At 44.2% G+C, this 19,866-nt stretch overlaps 1 protein-coding gene across 1 annotated transcript in view; it reads right to left on the bottom strand.

The window, feature by feature from the left end:
• Window positions 1–9,120: 9,120 nt before the first annotated feature.
• The window catches only part of SKA1 (spindle and kinetochore associated complex subunit 1), a 15,100-nt gene continuing 4,354 nt past the window's right edge, over window positions 9,121–19,866 (bottom strand). The window contains exons 6-8 of the mRNA XM_027671640.1: window positions 17,514–17,651; window positions 13,354–13,523; window positions 9,121–9,563 (exon numbers count right to left, since the gene is read on the bottom strand). Coding sequence (XP_027527441.1) covers window positions 9,415–9,563; window positions 13,354–13,523; window positions 17,514–17,651 — 457 coding nt within the window. The 3' untranslated portion in view covers window positions 9,121–9,414. The remainder of the gene's footprint in view (window positions 9,564–13,353; window positions 13,524–17,513; window positions 17,652–19,866) is intronic.

Here is a 19,866-nt window from a genome sequence, read left to right as displayed (position 1 = left end):
TCTGGGCAGAGTCTTGGTGGCTCCAAGGAGGACTCATGAGGCTCCTCAGTAGAGCAATTCCCAAACCTCAGCATCGCTGTCACTAAAGGCCACAGTATCAATGACAAGGCATGAGGAGGGGGAGGAAGGCACTGCAGGATTTCAGAGACCTCTGTGTGAAGCAGATTAACCTGTAATTTGATGTTTTCAGCCAGGGAAATTTTATCTCGTCATCCGAGGAACCCCATGAGTTATTTGTAGATTGTCTATGTGTGCATTGTTGCTTCCACCATCTCAGATTAAAGTCTGGCCTCAGCAAAGGACTATAAAAGACAGGAAATGCTCCCACGGAAAAGATGAACAAGCTGAGGAGCTTTGTGTCTGGGTGCTGCTGTTAATCAAGCTAGTTCACATAAGCAAGCCATTCAAGTGATATTAGGCCCAGCAAGACTAAAGAAAATTAATTAAGGCTTTAGAGAATAAATATTCCTTGAAATACAGGCCAGATTTCTGATGGCTGCTGTGGGCACATGAGGAGCCAAAAATCCGGAGGAACTGAGGGCCTGGAAGCCCAGGACACACTTGTGGGTCAGAGCACGGAGGATTTGGTGACCACAACAGGCAAGAAAAGACCCCTAAGTGGCTGGACCTGGGGAAAAAAAGTTTGATGCAATGGTGCATTGAAATGAAGTGGTTCAGCAGGAGACTTCTAAGCACCCTTATTGTGGTCACTGAAAATTCACTCGCCTGCATCTGAGGTCAGACAACAGGAATAATTAGGATCCACCACCTTTGTAAGAACCTCCCCCCGCCACCCAGGGCCCCTCCCAGGCATCATCCCCCAGACGTGGGTGCAGAGAGGAGCCACAGTTTCAGACCCTTTTCCTCGCTGCTTTTGGGGTGAAAAAACACTTGGTAGATCTTTCATATCACCCCCACCAGGGTTAGATGATTGGAGATGAAGCCAGGGGAGAGCAAAGTATAAGAAGTGCTGCTCGAGCCATCTTTGTGACCTCCCCCTGCACTCTTTGTGTCTTGAAGTGGTGTTTTGTAGAGGTGGAAAAAATAGGAATTATCTCCCCTGGCCACCAAGAGAAGAATTCCCTGCGTGGGCTCCCCATCCTCCGTGCAAGGCAGCCTGGCTTCTCCCTGCACTGCTGGGAAGCCTTGACCTCGGCTTTTGACTGGATGAAAACATCCCAGCTGAAGGCAGATGAAGGGAGATATTGAAACCAGCATCAAAACAGCTCGTGGCAATGGTGAGCTGAGCAAAGCCTTTCCAAAACCTGCGTTTTAAGCTTGATCTGCTCCAAAAGTTGGTTTTACAAAGGCCTGCAGAATTGCATCCCCCACCGCCTCTGCACTGCGTGCTTCCAGCTTTGAGCAAAAGGCTGTTCTGCTGTTTTCTTATGCTTCTCATAACATTTTGCAGAGCATCTCTCCCGTGCTCTGTTTCCAGGTGAGCTTCCCAAGGTCAATAAAAAAATAAGTTATTATCAGGCTAAAAAACAACATCCGATGGAGCAAACCTGAAGTGCAGATGGGAGAAACACAGATGTGGCCACACATGGGGAAGAGCCCCTGCAGCAGCATCTGCAAGAGATGTGGAGGAAGGGAGTCGCAGAGATAGTGAAATTTCTCACCCTCTCCCTGTTTTCCATTTCTTCCCCACTTCTGGGCACAAGCACCTCAAAGCCCTGGTGAACCATTACCAGGAAAAGTGTCAGAAAAACCTCAGAATCACAGAAAATGCACGTCCTGTGTGCTCAGATAAGGACCCAAATCAAACAATTCAAACCACTGGTAACCGAACAACGGTGGCGGAAGATTCACTCTCAGCGTGGTGTCCTCGACCACGAGTTAGGTTTCTAAGGCTTGGTCCTACAAATGGGGCCACCAAATCCCACAGAGCAAAGTGAGAAGGCAGATTCCTGACAATTTCTGCCAGCAGCATCCCTGGCTGAGGAGACAAGGCAAGGAAGGAGAGCAGGACTGGCTTAGAGAAGAAGGAGAAACGTGGGGCCTGAGCTCTCGCACTAAGCAGCCTCCAAGGCCAGGCGCAAGGACAAGAGGTTTTTCTCATCCATGGCTGGATTTAAGCTGGATATTGGGGGAGGTTTTCCTTCTGTTAAGGCAGAAATATCGGGAATTCCTAAGTCGAAGGGGCAAAGGTGAAGCTGAGTGGTTTTAATGCGGAGCTTGACAAGTCAATGAGCAAAAAGCATCACTCCTTGGAAAGGGATTTGCCAGGTGAAAGCTCGGGGGAGCACGGGAAGGTGGCAGAGAGGGATGAAGCACTTTGTGCTGCAGTCTTAACCACCAGCTTGCAGTGTGGCCCTGGGAAGTACTTCAATGCCCTGACAACTCATCTTTCTCCTGTACAATAGGGATAATACTACTAAGCCATGCTTAGGAACCACTCCAAACATTATCATTAAGGCATAACCACAAGAGAACCCCTCCTGGTTCACGTTGCAGCACAAAATATTGACAACTTAAGTCAACTGTGGCAATTTGGGGGTGGGAAATGCTGAGGTGCTTGACAGGGAGCTCAGCTCATCCCAAAGCAGGTAGAAGCCCCGTGAGCACGTCACAGGTGATGCAGCAGCCAAAGCATCTCGAAACCTCCAAACTCATCCCTCAAAGGAGGGAAGGACAAGCAGCCACGGAGCCAGGCAGGGATGGAGGAGCCTCGGAGCCGGGTGCCCACCAGCACAGACATCCCTTCAATACTCTTATATTTTATTCATACAGCCGGGTCCCCCTGCACGGGCTCACTCCTCGCATGGGAGGCTGTTTAAATTTTAATTGGCACGTGCGTGTACGTTCATACCCAACCAGCTCCTGCCTGAGACGTTGCCATGGCACCTCCCAGCCTCTGCCCTAAAGCACCAGCGTTCAGCCCTGCCCGTGGAGCGTGGGGGGGGGGGGTTCACAGCTGGGATTCACCAGCGCGGGGCGAAACAGGCCGTTTTTATGTTCATCAGCTTCTAAAGAATCAGTGAAATCGCTGCAGTTCTGCCTAATTACCCACTTCATTATCAGCAGGGGAAAGGAACGGTGAAACTCCAGCCATTTCCAAATTTCCCAGTTGCCTGGAGGGAAGAAGTGAGGAGCTCAAGTGGAGCTGGTTCACCGGGAGAGCACTGGCACTGGGTTTGGGATGTGTCCTGTGAGGAGACCTTCCAGCAATTCACTGCGGGGTTAACACTGCTGCAGCTGCTCATATACATATTCCCACATCCCATCCTCCTGGGTGCAGCCTGTGGGCAGGTCCCGGGGCTGCTTCCCAGTCGGAAGCAATCCTGAGCCTTTGTCTCCCTAAGCAAACTGAGCGACAACCAGAAGGAAACGCTGCTGCAAATAATAAACACAAAAAAAATCAACACATTTCCAGCTTGTAAGAGTCAGCATATTATTTAATTAAAAAACCCTATTAAGATCAGTGTGATTTCCCGGAGGGAAAAGATATTTAAATTATTTCAGCAGCTGATGCTCGCTGCTGTTACTGAAAGGCAGGGAGGCAGCTCTGCCCCCAACACCCCCTGCACTTGACAGCAATGAGAAGAGGAATATTTTAATGCCAATTCCCTGTGCAGTCAGGTTACAGGGCCACCTTCACCTTGATGAGTCTTCCCAAGAGGCAGCACAGGCTGAGAATTTACAACCAATTTATTCAGACATGCTTGAACATCGAGCCTTTGCAACCTAAGGTTTTTTTGGGTTTAAAAGCTTTCCGGCTCCTAGGATATTGCAGGAATACATTACTGGGCACTGCTGAAGAGCTAGAAAATGTAATTTTGATTTAAGCTCATCTGGAGGCAGATAACTACATCATCTGGAAGAGCAGGTACAAGGCACCTGACCCGTGAGGACACACCATCAGAAATTATGTATTTTAATAAAACAAACCTGGTTTATCCACAGTGGGTGTCATCAAAAGGTGTGGGTCTTGGGCAAAGCGTTACTTAGAAATTAGAAGCTCTCATGGCAGCAGTAGGGAATGAAGGGTCCCATTAGCCTTTTAATTGCATTTATTCCCTGACTCTTTTGCAAGGGTGCAGGATGGGCCCGTCAGGCCCCATCCGATCCGGGCTGCCAAGACGACCGGCACAACCACACTCTTCCCAGATGGAAGCAGACAAGAGACAAGCAACAAACCTTGCTCTTAATTAAACATTTGTCTTGCAATTACATACTTCTGCGTAATTATCGCCATCAAGGCAAACACCAACTGGATCACACCGAGGAGAGGTAGACGGTAAAGGTTAATGAGTCCTTCTCTCCCTTCGCAATTATTCCCGAGATCTCGCAGAGGGAAGGGCAGGACGTCCAGAATGCTGGTGCCACTACAAAGGAGGAACAAGCCCATTCAAGGAACAGTCAGCCTGAACTAGCAGACTCTGAGGTCACACGTCTGAGAGGATGGATGATGACTTCTTTGAGGTCTCGCTCCAGGCTCGAGCACCGCCAGCTCCAGTGGTTGTGCATCATTCCCATGTTTTATCACCCTCAAGCTCCCACGAGGGTAAATCTGAACCCACCACTAATGGTTCCACATCTCCTTCTGCGTTTAGTAACCCAAATTCCTTACTTTTCCCTTTCATCACACCTTTGAAGCCATCCTCACTTCCAGCTTCTGGCCTCTCTTTGATCAGCCCTAACAGGCAACCAGGACCTCACAGGGAAAGGCTCCAAGCTGAGTCCACACGTGCTGTTCAGAGGTTGACTGACTGCTTTCCATTTCTAGCACAAGAGCTTGGTAAACTCAGTGTTTATATATATTTGTTGGCTTACTTTGCCATAGCTCCAAGAATGGATTCCTACTTTAATCTGTGCTCTGCTGTGACCAGCAGGTCTCCTATGACCTACCACTGCTGGCCAGCTCATTCCCAACCTTCCCCAGCGTCTGCTTCCATGGATCTCTCTGCCTGTCATCATCCCAGGACTGGCACGAGGAGAAGGGGAGGCAGCATTTAGATGCATGAGGTGGGGAGGCAGGGACGTCTGGAAATTGGATTTTAACGGAATTCACCAACACAGCATCTTGAACTTCCAGATAATTCATCACATCCAGCTGTAACTGGGAAGAAAGGGACACCCAGATATCATCCATGAGTACTAGACAGGGATTTAACGCCCTTATGCTGCCATGGTGGGTGTTGTAGCAACTCTGTCAGTATTCCTGACATCCCCACACAGCCGTGTCATGGCTGAAGGCATCACAAAAAAACCCAGACTATTAAAACAAATAGGAAAATACGGATTACTAAATAAAACATTTGAATAGTTTGAATAAATCTCAGACTTGCACAACAACCAAGCCACGCCAAGTCACCGCCGTCGCCCCAAAATTAACTCTCCAGAAGCAAGGTTATTCTCTGAACTAATAATTTTGCTGCTTTAAAATCAAAGGTTGCAGGGAGCAGCAACCTCAGAGCATTCCCAAAGGTTAATCCGATGTGCTGAGCCACAGCTGAATTATTGATGATTAGTGGGGCAGGTTCTATCAAGGAATGAGCCCACAGGTAGGGGCCACTATGCCAGAAAAATCCTTCAAACCAGCACAGCTCACATCCATGAAGAAGCTCATCCAACTCCTGGCCTGCTCGGGCCACAGGGAAATTTAATTATTTAGGTTTCTCAGCTGCTGCATAAATATCAAACGTAAAACATTAGTTCATAATTGAACAGGGCAAGAGAAGCTGCATCAGCAGGGGTGAGCGAGTTGAGGCTGGCCAGCACAAAGAGGTAGGTGGGAACAAATTCCCCCTGAAATCTGGGAAAAAGGAGAGTAAAAAAGGCAAACCTCAGAATGGAGCAATCCACAAAACTTCTACTGATCGTGAAACAGCCTTAAATTAATGCCAGGAGAGCCCATGCAGCTTCAGTTCACAAAGTGATGTAAAGGCCTGGACTCATCATCACTTATTAATCTCACATCAATTAAATAAGATGCACTACTGAACTGGGATAGAAAAAAAATTTAAGCCATCGTGTTGCTATTCCTCCCTATGATATTCCACTGGTTTATCTGCGTCGAGTAAATCCATGAAGAATCGAGGAAATGGGAAAACCAGTTTTCTAGTGCAGTTCTCCATCTGAGGAAGCTGAGGCTACCACCTGATACATCAAAGTGCAAACACAATTATCTGGTTTCAACAAAATCTTTCCAAAATACTGAGTTTTATTCAGCTCTGAAAGCAACGCATGTAGGGATAAACTTGTTCCACGTTTCTGTCTGTACATATAAAATGATTAATTGCCTCTGCCTATAAACAAACCCGACCATTTTTAAAGCTGTTCTGTTTAAACAAGTTTTCCTGCATTTTAATTGCATCCCAATTCCCAGAAAATTCTGTGTGACAGAAAAAAAAAATAATTAAAAAATCAACCATTTAATTAGCAAGCACCATTGTTTCTGTACTTTGCCATGGAAAAGGGTTAGCATTTAAAGCTAATTATGGGGATATTAAGCTGCTTAAATACATATCATCTTGTTTGTGACACACAAAGACTCCAAATTTCACAGGCTAGGGAAGGCAAGCAGACCTGTGACTGCAATCCCTGTGGTTTGTCTGGATTATTCAGTCCCACGAGGCACAGCAAGCATCATCCTAGAAAAAAAGGTTCTAAGATTTTTAAATTAAGAGAACAATTCAGATGGTCATTTGATAAAATCATATATGGGAGAAAAACCTTTCTCAGCTCAGAGACTCCTCCGTCAAAGACCTCGACATCAATCACTTTCTTTACCACCCAGTTCCCTTACACAGTTACTCAACAGCTCTGCTCAGTATCAGGTCCCTGTAAGAAAAGACCCGTGAATGACAGGAAATGCTCCTTTTCTCTTCCTCCTCATGGCTACTATGAAAGGGAACATGTGCTCTCACAGATGGAAATCACTGCCTCCTGAAACAACACGCAGCGCTAAATACTCAGGGGTGCCAGCGCTCTGAGCATTGATTTCAACAGATAATTATTTCCATTAGTGCCTCTTCAAAAGAAGAATTAAGGAGAACAAAAAAATGCCTTTTTGTTTTGTTTTAATTTTTAACCAACAAACCGGCAAAGCAACAGGAACAAAGAACATTTTAAAAAAGCAGCTTGGTTTTTGGCTCAGTTTTGCAGAGGCGTGGGTCTCTGACAGGCACAAAACCCATCTCCCCTGGGATGTGTGAGGCCTTTCCTCTCCCGAGCAGCACAGTCCAGTGCCTCATCAGACCTGCTGCTGCCAGGGCTTGTGCAACGTTGCTTTCTCACTGTCAAACAGCATCTCTCCCCCACTCTCCAACCCTCACACCGTGCACACAAGGCAACAGGAGTCACTTTGATTTCTGACCAACAAGGCCAAACTTAACAGACGCTTCTTTCATCTCTGCCCAAGGCGTTTACCACATCAAATTATTGCCGACGTGGGGTTCCCTGTTTCGTCTAGACCAGGCCAGGAGGTAACCTTGCTCACTAGATACATATTCATCGACCACTTTTCCCATTTTTCACAGCTCCTGCTGTCCAGGGGGTAGAGAGCAGCAGGGGTGAAATCATGAACTGAGCTGTGTCCCAAGGAGAGTAGATTAAGGCTGTGGGAAGACAATTCCTTTCTGAAGTTGCCTCAGTTCTATCTCGTTTTCAAAAGCTGAAACAGCAGCAAAGCTGATGGTTGGCAGAGCACGAACCAGAGCTGGGAAGCTGCACGTTGGCTGTATTTGGGAGGAATATTAACATTAAACCATCTGGCAGGGCTGCCTCTAACACCTACAGGCACCCAGTGCCCTTGCCCACTGTCTGCTGGTGAACGACATGGGGAGCACTGGCCAGAGAGAAATAGGTAAACATACAGCAGAAAACAGCCATATTTTGAGGCAACTCCTGGAGGAGACCGTTTTCTCCCCCAAAATGCTTTGGGAACACCAAAAAACTCATTTCAAGAGAGGAGACTGAGCCCCTGGGATGGCTGGGAATGGCTCTTCCCCAGCTCGCAAGTCAGCATGAACTTTTGGAGGAAGAAAGGTGGAAAGCACAGTAAGTGACCACAATCCAGACTTCCTCGGGAGGAGTAAAACAAAAGAAAACGTACTGTTAGGGTAGGGAATTAAAATAACGAGCACATTTGCGAGAATATGCCTGAGGGAAAATAGTTTAGAAAATTAAAAACTCCACAGTAACAGACTGAAAGCTGTTAACCAACACCTAGTTAAGCACAAACTGCAGTCCCCACAACACAACGTGAGAAGGAGGTAAAAAAAAAAAAAAGTCATGCAGCAATCAAGCTTACCCAGACCAAAACAAGTACTAGGAAAATAAAAATTAAAAAAACCCCAACTGTTCAGTGATACCTGAACAGAAAAAAAACTTTTGATGAAACTCTCAGGACTTTACCATGAATAGGCAAAACCAAGGTTATATTGTATAGTATAAGGTTTTGGTTTCTAATATCCAACAGAAGGAAAAGGCAATCCCAAGGATCCCAGCCTCCACCTAAGTATAAAAAAACCACTGTCAGCAGCAACCACCCATTGGGTTATGGTGAGCACCATCATACAATTTCATCTTGTTTCAGCAAGGAATCAAATGTTTTTGAGAACAGCAAGTTTTAATCATTAAGAATAGGTCTCACAGAATCCCAGAATGGGTTGGGTTGCAAGGGACCTTAAAGCCCATCTCATTTCATCCCCTGCCATGGGCAGGAACACCTTTCACCAGACCAGGTTGCTCCAAGCCCTGTCCAACGTGGCCTTGATCATTTTCCCCAATTATACTACTAATTAAAACATTAGACACCTGTCTCTCAGTCTTGTTTGCCCATCAGGTTCCTTTTCAAGGCTGCCATAACTGCTCCACATGTGGGACCTCTCCTTACAAAGTGCTCACTTTTCACTTGGACGTGGTTCCTCTGGGCCCGGCCAAGGCTCTTCTTGCTTCTTCCCCACAACTTTCAAAGTTAAAGCCACATAATCACAAAGTAAATGGCACAGGAAGAAAAGTCAACCTGCTGATGCAGAAAACTCCAAAACATACAATTAGAATAATAAGAAGAAATATTAAAAAAAGGAAATCTGGAAATTGGTTAGAGGCATTAAGAAAAAAAAAACACAAATGCTTCCTTTGAGTAGCTCCAGAGTCTTTAATAAAATCTCCAACTCATAAACACAAAAAGAAAATGATTAGCATGCAGAGCATTTAACTTTCATGTGCTGACATGAAATTGTGATTAAAGCTGCCTGTAACCAGTTGCCTTTCTGGTTTGAATTTGTAACTTACCAAAAGAGAGTAGTTCCCCTCAACTTTTCAAAACAAAACTCAAATAACCTCAAGGCCGTTTGATACTGCCCATCTTTCCTCACTCCTGCCTTTCAGAAAACAAGGCAGCTGGAAAGGAGTGCACACAGACAGAATGTCTCTTTCTTGGGCAGGCAGACCTTGGGAAGCTCGTTAGCAGATGATGTAGCGGACCAGCTTTGAGCCACGGACTTCTCTCACTCTGTGGCAGTGCCTCAGGATGCTCAGGATGCTGTGGAAGCGCTTGTCCACCTTCAGCTGGGTGAACGCCTTGATGTCAGCCTCCACAATAAAAAATTCACCTGGAAAACAAATAATGATTTTGCCAGAGAAAGGACAAGATAACACTTTTAACGTCTCACAAGTGAAAATGCCACCTTTTCCTAACAATTCCACACACTGATGGAAAAGCCACCATTAGCAGCAGGAAGGCCTCACACTATGTCAGGAACTTTGTTCTACTTTATAAATTTGTCATCAGAAAGAGAATTACCAGCCTTCCCGTGAAGTTCAGACACCCTGCATCACCCTCAGGCCCCGCTCAGAGAGCTCTGTCTCCCGGCAGGAACTCAAGTTCTGGAATTGGCTCTTTGTGAAAAGGAGGACAGAGCCCTGCACACATCAGAGCCATGCAGCCCCACCATTCCCTTGACCTCCATCCGATTTGGAAAAGAGTAGTTCTTCATTACTTGAGGAAATGCAAGAAAAAGACTAACCACAGAAACAGCATCCTCCCTGTGTCTCTAAGAAAATGGCACAGGAAGGTCCTGCATCAGACAGAGCTGGCAGCTCATGCCTTCTTGCAGCTGATTAACTAATTCCATAAGGAAATTCTCATTACAATTCAGGCTGCCCAGGGCAGTGGTGGAGTCACCATCCCTGGAAGTGTTCAAAAAATGTGAGGATGTGGCACCTGAGGATATGTTTTAGTGGTGAACACGGTGCTGGGTTGGGGGTTGGAATTTGTGATCTTTTAGAGGCCTGTTCCAACCTAAATGACTCCACAATTTTAAGCACTCAGTAGCTATATTCCATGGCTGTGATTTCATACTCAGTCTTTATCCACCGCTCAGATAGGAGATAATTATAGACCTCGTAAAAAGACTGTACATTTAATGCTTCCTGTAACATGGCACAAGGTTTTAACCACGTATCTCCACAAAACTGTAAGAAAGAAAAGCAATCTGAAACCAGGGATGTGCTAATTAGGGTATAAGAAGGAAATGTCCAATTATCTTTAAGGAGGGGAGGTAGAAGGAAGCGATTCCAAGCTTAATGAGAAGGAAGACATAAGAGTAGGGGTGTTTCAGCCTGGAAAAATAAGATAGCATTCTCCCTCCTCAATTTATCCTTTAAGGCGGAGGCAGCGACATCTAAGACAACAGAAAGAAGAGATGCTCCATTAAAGTTATTAGAAGGTCCTTCCAGTTTAATTGGAGAGAATAAAGCTGATCCAAGCTGGAAAGCTGAAGCTGCCAGTAAAGGACTAAGGTCCCAGAGTATTTATAAGCATAATGTTCCCCAAAATATTCCTCACCCAAAGTGTTAGGAGCCAGGGATAACCTGCATACTGGTTAGTCTGTTATATCAGGGGAACACCAGAATGTCCTGAATTTTGGTAAGATTTCTTCTCATATTTGCCCAGAATTCAGGGCAGCAACATTCAGCATAGCAGGATCTTTTCTATGGAGAAACCAGAGCTGGATGAAGGTTGGTGGTTTGGTCCATGCACTAAACAACCAGCTAAACTCCCTGAATCACCTTACTGGCTGGACTTTACCCTGATAAACCAGGCAGCATCTTTTCTCATCTTGAAATCAGAGAACAGGTCAGCTGGCAATCAGCCCAGGATGGGAAACTCTGGGAATTCTAAGTAGAGGGTCACTGACAGTAGAGATTTAAGCAAACAAATCAATGCATGCACAACTCATCCTGAAAAATGCAATGGATAAAGACATTTAATCATTTTGTGCTGGCCAGATAAGAACTGTCTGACAGCCTGCCAGAACTTTTCTCTAGACTTTCTGGATGATTAGTCACAAAAAAAACCCTAAACAAAACAACCTACCACACAAACACACGCATTCTATCAGATGCTGAATGTCCAACTGTCCAACACAAACAAGAAAATAAGACTGTCTCTCGGGTGCTTGAAGAAACGAAACACCTCAATCTTTCAGATTCAAAACCCTCAAATTTCTGGCAGAAATTTCTCTCTGACTAGCTGTGGCTTTCTCAAGTTGCTAGAAAGGTTTCTTCACTGCAGTCAAGGCTCCTGTGGATCGTGGAGCAGCATCCCAGGCCTAGGAGGGCCTTCCTAGTGTTTAGCTTGTCCCAATAACCATGGGCTCAAACTTCTTACTATAGTTCTAAGGACAGAAACAGTTAAACCAAAAATATGCTGTAAATTAAGAGTGATGAAGCAAGTATTTTAAGAAATCCCAGATTAATATAAGCTGTTGTTAGACTGAGGCAAAACATGTCTAGAGAAACCAAACCATTGGAGGCCATATCAGAAGCCAGTCACATGAAGTTATCCAGCTGCATGTGTTTAGTGTGATTTCAATAAACTCCTTTAAACACTGACCTCTGTATGACATGTGAGACCCCACCCAGAGTCCTGTGTCCAGCCCTGGGATCCCAGTATAAGAAAGATATGGAGGTGCTGGAGCAAGTCCAGAGGAGGCCACGGAGATGCTCCAAGGGCTGGAGCCCCTCTGCTCTGGAGCCAGGCTGGGAGAGCTGGGGGGGTTCACCTGGAGAAGAGAAGGCTCCAGGCAGACCTGAGAGCCCCTTCCAGGGCCTGAAGGGGTTCCAGGAGAGCTGGAGAGGGACTTGGGACCAGGGGTGGAGGGACAGGACAGGGGAAATGGCTTCCCACTGCCAGAGGGCAGGGTTAGATGGGATATTGGGAAGGAATTCCTGGCTGTGAGGGTGGGAAAGCTCTGGCACAGCTTTCCCAGAGAAGCTGTGGCTGCCCCTGGATCCCTGGAAGTGTTGAAGTCCAGGTTGGACAGGGCTTGGAGCAACCTGGGATAGGGGAAGGTGTCCCTGCCCATGGTTGGGGGGTGGAATGAGACGATCTTGAAGGTCCCTTCCAACCCAAACTAATCCATGATCCTATGCTTATCTTATAAGTCTCAAAATAAAGTGACAGGCGGATCCATCAGATCACAATCCTTCCCTGCAGAAAAGCTGCATTTAGAACCCAGAAGCAAGTGATGTAATCACCATACTGTAACACTGAGAGTCTTGAACAGCAACAAAACCAAAGCAAGAACAAGTTGCAGTTTGTCATAAAGTGCCTCCTGAGTACACAGTGAGTGCTCAGGGCAGAATGTTCTCACATTCTGTCCAGGCCAAAAACAGGGAGGTGGGTGCCAAGGTGTTGTCAGAGAAAGTTCTTTTTCTGTGAGACAGAACAGAGTTTGCTCCACTCTTTATGTCTGAACTTGGAAGCATGGAGGGCATTCTAAGGACATGGCCAAGCTTGAGATGTGCAGTACACCCCTCCAGGAATGATTACATACTTGTTCTCAGAAGGAAAGGAATGTCAAAAAGGGGATTTTAATATCAGAGATTTACCCTGCCACATATTTTTGGAAAAACTAACCTGTAAGCAAAACTTGCTTTTCAGTTGAGGGAAAGGTATTTTGGTTGATTTTCACTCCCTCTATCCTTTTAAGAGAAGAAAACTTCTTAAGATTGACAGACAGACCTGTCTCTCCCACAAAGCCACTGCAGGACAATTGATTAGTCAGACTTCCCAGCTTCAGAACAAATTTTCAATAGTTCATGCCCATTCTAGCTTAAAGACTGAAAACACAGTTTATATGTTTTGTTTATCAAACTGGGAGTTTCCAGAGCTTGTAGTGATTCCAAGCTAAATCTTCGTGTACTCAAAGTTTCTGCCACAACACACCATGGAAATGACACGTTTTCAATGAAAACACACAAAAAGTGACCAAATCAGTTGTGGGATAACTCTTCAGTCACAAATACTGGAAAAAAAAGTCCAGTATTATTATACTTGTGCTGCAACATCCAAGTGTTACGAATTAGGTACTAAAAAAGGGAAGAAAAAAGAAATACCTTTTGTATCTTTAGTTTCTTCTTGTATGAACCTGTCGTAGAGATTTCTGACTGCAAAACTCATGGATTTCAAAGGCCGATGCATGATCTTGTACTTGTCCACGACAGCCTTGTTAATCTCTTGAACAACTGCATTAATCTGATCATACGCTAAACGACCTTTCAGATACCTACAAATAAAAATAAAAATAAAAATCAGTAACCAGAAAGTAGCAAAGTTCCTTGTTTATTTTTCTCTTTCATCAGCCTTAACTGAACAAGCCATTCCTAGTTAGAGGCAGTTTCCTCTGCTTTGTGTTAATGAATAAATGTAGCAGTTAATTCTGTTCATTTCCTTGATTGTTTAACAATCTTGAAGGTAAAAAAAACTATGACAAATTCTAAACCAGAAAAACGAAATACTAGAAACGTAAATGAAGAAGTAAAATATATCCAGTGTTTAAGCTGTAAAAAGCCTTTCAAAATGGAATAAAAGTTGCTTTTATAGCATCCCACTTAAACTACACACACAGAAAAATCAAGTGACTTTGCAGAAAACATCGCATGAAATGAAATGTGTTTGCCTAAGAGCACAGCTTGGTTCATATTATCACCACAAATAACCTGTGTTTGATTGCACATCCTTTTATTTGGTGGGTTTTTTTGAAGAACTACCAGTTTTGTGTTGTCTTCTATATTTCATTGTGCAGCCTACTGAGCTGTGCAGGCACCGTTCTGCTCCAGTAAGGTCCACTTTTGAACTCTCAGAGCATTTCATAAAACCAGTACTAGAAGAATAAGATCTGTTGATAACAGCCTAGAGGTACAGGAAGCACAGAAGATAAAACCAAAGCGATGTGGAAAGACTGGAACACTAGGATAATTTGCAAGTAAGGCTATTCAGTATTTATAGATGTAAAGGCATGCCTTTAAGGAACAGTGCTTCAAACTGAGGAGCCATTATATAAAAATGAAATCTGAAACTGAAATAACAACACAACCCCCCAGAAAACATGGCAGCAAAAGCCAGGCCAACCTGAATTATCCTGTGACCATCACTTAGTTGCTACAGCAAACCAAACATCTTTGGAAAACTTACAGAGAATTTAAAGTGGAAGTGGCTAATCAACTACAAGTTCAATATTCCAAACCAGAATGTGGGCAGGATTTTTTTTTACCACTGCCAACTAAAAGTGTTTGCTGTAGATTTCAATAACAGCCAGTCCCTGCTGCCAGGTCTGAACGAGGTGTGTAAAACCTCCCGAATTCAAAGTAACTGCTCTCATTTCAGACTGAGTTTGAAACTTAGTTGCCACGAAGTTACTCGCAGCCAGCTTTCAACTTTATTGATACTTCTTCGATTAATCCAAAGTTGGACGTGCAGCTGCTTTGTAATTATAAAAACGATCTGCTTTGCACAGAAGTAAAAGCAGCACTACCACCCCTGAGATGCAGCCACAGCATAAGCAACACATCCTACAACCACAGGAAGGCTTTGCCTGTATGCATTAACTGCTATTTATTGCTCTGCCTGCCTCCCTTAGGCACAGGGGAACGTGCAGGGCCATGAAGGCTGAGCCCAGAGGTACAAAATACCTGAATCTAAATTCCTGTGCTCCCACTATCAATAGACACTCAGTGAACACACTTAATAAAGCCAAGGGAGCACCTCAACCCATCCTGAGGCTGAAACATACAAGCAGGATCGGGTTGCCTGAACCTAAGAAACAAGGGCTCTGAGAGGCCCTCGGGCATCCAAGATGCTTTAGTCTGAAATTAAACTCTGTCAAAACCAAGCGGAATTTTTATTCTGTGCATAACTAAGGATCATAAAAACTCCAGCTGTTTCATAGCCCTCTCATGTTTCTACCCAACCATGGCTGGAAAACCTGAAATGCTGACATTTATTTCAGTCCATAGGTACACTAACAGAAAAATACAAAGTTGAGAAGTTCCAAATCCAGCCATTTAATTTAGATTTCAAATAACTTTAAAATCTGCTTCACTATTCCAAAAGCAGCAAAACTCAGAAATCTTCCTTTAAAAAAAAAAAACAAAACAAGTGACCCAATTTCTTTTTTTAATCCACAGAAGCCCTTTCTCGAAGCATTTTTTTTCCATAGGTATGAAAACCAAAGCACAGTGATGTGCTCCTCAGAGAAAAGAAGAGCATCAGTGCATCACATATATACCACACTAAAAGAGATAAATCTCTTAATGGCCACCACCTGCTCCCTAAAAAATGCTTAGGCTAAAAGAAACGTATTCCCTCAAGTTACCATCTTCTGAAACTCGAGAGTTATAATGAATGTGCAGATTTTAAAATATTTTAAGCAGTAAACATTTTAGAAAGCAGCAAGAATTTTAGACACAGAATAAAGAAAGCTTCTTCCTTTGCCTTGAATTCAACGCTGAGAGAGATACCAAGAAATTTCCTTTCTCTTCCTCAAAAAAATGCCTTTCTGGATTTGAAGGGTAAGATAATTTGCAAGTCTCTGACCACAGAATAGAATCACGCAATTGTTTGGGTTGGAAAGAACCTTTAAGATCATTGAGTCCAGCCGTGATCCTAGGTCAGAACCAGTGCTGACTTGGAGAACTGGGATCTGAACCCAATCCTTGTTCACCCAAGGGAATATGTTTGGTGTAAGAAAATTTGGGTCACAAATATTTGCTGCTTAGATTTGATCAAACAGTATGTGAAATCACAAGTACACCCTCAATCTTGTACTACAACATTGCCAGGCAACAGTAATACTGGTAGATTAATAGATCTATGTAAATTCATGTAAATCTTCCTCCACAGAACAAACATGCTTTTCCCAGCTGAATAAAATTATTTCTAGAGCTCCACCAGCACAGTCTAAGATGTAACCTCTCCATAAGCCTGCAATGAATAGGTAAAGGATCCATCTGGCCTCTGTCCCCATCCTCTGTGTCCGTGAACAGCAGTGGAAAACCTTCTATTTCAAGGATGATCACAGAATCCTGTAGGCTGGAAAAGCCCTCTTTCCCCCAGCACTGCTAAGGCCACCACTAACCCACGTCCCCCAAGTGCCACAGCTACCTGCCCTGTGATGTGGAAGATCCATAGCTTTAAGTGGAAGTTAAAATAATATCTACTTGGAATGGTCTGTGTCTACTTCTCTTGCCAGAGCAGAGATAAACACCAAAGGCTCCCATGCCCCAGCTTTACTCTTCCATAATTTTATCAGGAGAGAACTACCTAAGGGAGTAAATACAAAAAATACTAGAGGTGATCTGCAGAATAAAAGTACCAGGTGCATGCTCTTTTAAGAGGTAACCTGAAGTCCTTTATCATTAGCTCAACATTCAGGATAAGAAAGAGAATGGAAATTTTGAAAGCTGCAGGAAAAATTATTGGAAAGCCTGAAGTAAAATACAGACTCAAAAACATATTTCATATTGAAACGGGTATTCTCAGGGAACACACTGAATCTAGAGCCTCAATAACAGTTTAGCCTTAGGCATCAAGAGAAATTTCTCCTTTTTTGCAGAAATATTTATCCTTGCCCCCAAAAAGCTATTTAAAAAAAGTTATTCCTACATGACAGACTTCAGATAAGGATATCCACTATTCAGGTCCCAATGTCAGGGAAAAATACCCACAGCTTTCTATTGAAGAAATTTGGGAGTTTCAGTGCAAAGCGTTTTTTCCTTGAAACAAATTTGATTTCCTTTGCTATCTGAAAACAGATTGATAAATCAAGAATTGAAGTTCCAGAAACCAATAACTGGGTCAAATAAAACCAGCATTGATGATTATTTTTCCTTCTAGCTGTAAACAAACCTTTCATCTTATGAGATCATAGCTCTTTTTTTTTTTTTGTCAGTTCTCAAAACAAGAAGAGAATTCATCCGTTAGCTAACAAATTTCTGTTCATACAATTACAGTGACTTCTGCAATAAGAGGTTTGGGTTTTAACTGATTAGCTCTGATCTTCCCAGTAAAATAGAATACTCTATTAATTTAATTTTCAGGTTTGCCAGTGCTGCATTTCAACTATTTGGAGCTATTATCATGATGTTTCACCCTGCAGAATGTTTAAAGTTTCAAGCCATCTCTGTCAGTCCCAGTTCTGCAAGAGGTCACCTTCCCAAACCTGTGTTTGCCACCCAAATTGGCGTGGCAGGGTGTAAGGAAAGCCACGCTTACTTACGCAGGAACAGCTTCAAATTCTTCTGCCATTATTAATGGTATTTCTTTAATGACTCTTTTCTCTTTTGCAGGTTTCTTAGCAGGTTCAGGTTCTGCCACTTTTGTTTGTTCTTCGTGTTTCACAGTTGGCACAGTGATGCTGCAAAATGAATGAATATTAAGTGTATAAATAGCAGATAAGTAGTAAGGAGAATTCCATTGCATTGTGGAGTCTGCTTACTCACAGATGTAAATCCTAATCCATCTGTTAAGCTGGATGAACAGAATTAAAGATATTCCGCAAAACAGAAATAAATAAAGCAAGCCTACTCCCATTTCAAACTGCATCCTTCAGGTGACTGCATTACAGCTCTTGGTTTCTCTGCTACAAAGGCTGCTGGCAGGTGAGTTGGAAGCAGTCCAAACACAGCGCGGCGCAGCTCAGAATTCATTGTACCATTACATTTCACAGAACACGAGGCCTGGCTTTTTATCAGATGAACCACAGCACAGAGCTGCAGATTTGAAATACTTCAGAGCTCTTTGAAACAAGCTCAAATCTTGGAAAGCCTGAATCATCCATTAGTCTTTTGAAGTAAAGAAATTCAGCAACATCCAGCAGGCTGTGATTTTTTTAATATTTTCTTATTTTTTAGCAAGATCCCCGAAGTCAAAGAATTTCCTGCTCTGAGTGGTTATTAGAGCATTATTTTTCCTCTAAAGGCTCAGCTCAGAGCCTCAAACCCAGAGTGATTTCCCAGCCACCCACCTAGAGGCTCCTTGGCACGAGGACAGCAAAGAGGATGCATTTGGCTGTTGGAGCATATGGACACTATTGGGATGTGCAACAAAATTAACTAAAGCAGTACAGAGCTGACCTGGCACAAGAAACTGATCCTCCACTTTGATCTGATCTTCCCATAAGAGATTCTTTTTTGACGTGGGGCCCCACAGCCAGCAAACAGCACAGCAGAGCCCCATCTGCTGACCCGGGGCTGAGATTCGAGGTGTCACTTGATGTGACACACTCAAGCTCAGTGTCCCAATCCCAGGAAAGTCAAGTGCCACGGAAAGGACAGGGAGTGCCACCTGCTGGACTCTCAAACGGCCTGGCCAGTGACAGGGACGGGAGCAGCCTGACACAACCCAGAGCCCTCCTGAAACCCCAGACACCAACAGCTAAACCTACTCCTTCAGATGTAAACATCTGAAAAACATCTGTTTACATCAGAACAACAACAACAAAACGAATCCTGGCATCCTTGGAGATAGCAAGGAATGTCAACAAAGAGGAGGGAAAGGGAAGCAGGGGGAATTCTGGGTAGTATTGGAGGTGGGTTTGGAATGGAAAGATAAAAACAAGGACATAGGCAAGAAAGTTCACATCTTGAAACTTCACTCCTCCCACGCTCCAGCCTCCTGGCATCCATCCTACTGCAACAATGGTTCTACACGGTTCCTCATCCCCAGGTGCTTTTGCTTTGTGTTTCCACCCAATCCCTGGACCCTGTACTGCTGCAGTGACGTGGTACAGACACAGTTCACCGTGACCTGGAGGAGGAGAAGAAAGAACTGACGCTTGCTTACAAAATCTAGCCTTGGCATAGTGAGAAACTGCTCAGTAAACACCTGGGATACAAGGGCTTTGCGAGACATTGAAGTTGCTTTTTATTTCAGTGAGATTCCTCTGGTAAACAAGAAAAGAAAACCCCAATAACGCAGGAAACAATAGCTAAAGCCGTGAATCGTTTTATTCATCTGCGTGGGTGTTTTCATTCTCCCGGGGATTTCAAGGCCTGTCTCACCCGCCTTCAAGTACTGGCTCTGCTTTTTGCATTGTCTCATGACAGTCACTCAACAGTCCATTAGTACCCCCAGCTCCACATGTGTGGGGACACAAGGGAACAGAAATGGAGGAGGTCAATGGAGGAAGGTTTGGGGAAGAGGACTGAAAACATATCGGCAGTGATATGGTGGATTCTGATCAATTATGTCCTGTCTTGCACTTCCTTGACCCTCCACTGCACAACACGGTGAACACCAAGAACTGACAAGGTGAGGACAAAAGGAGAAAGCATGCTTTGACAAATGGCATTAACATAAAATGTGTTATTCCCCAGGAGAAACCAACAACAAACTGACACTGACAGGACAGCAGTTGTGAGACACTGACAGAACAGCGGTTGTGAGACACTGACAGAACAGCGGTTGTGAGACACTGACAGAACAGCGGTTGTGAGACACTGACAGAACAGCGGTTGTGAGACACTGACAGAACAGCGGTTGTGAGACACTGACAGAACAGCGGTTGTGAGACACTGACAGAACAGCGGTTGTGAGACACTGACAGAACAGCGGTTGTGAGACACTGACAG

This window comes from Neopelma chrysocephalum, unplaced genomic scaffold, assembly GCF_003984885.1.
Source record: "Neopelma chrysocephalum unplaced genomic scaffold, ASM398488v2 Primary Assembly neopelma1_97116, whole genome shotgun sequence".
In the NCBI taxonomy this organism is placed as follows: Eukaryota; Metazoa; Chordata; class Aves; order Passeriformes; family Pipridae; genus Neopelma; species Neopelma chrysocephalum.
The sequence above is the reverse complement of the archived record's forward strand: the minus strand, read 5'-3'. Positions and strand labels throughout refer to the sequence as shown.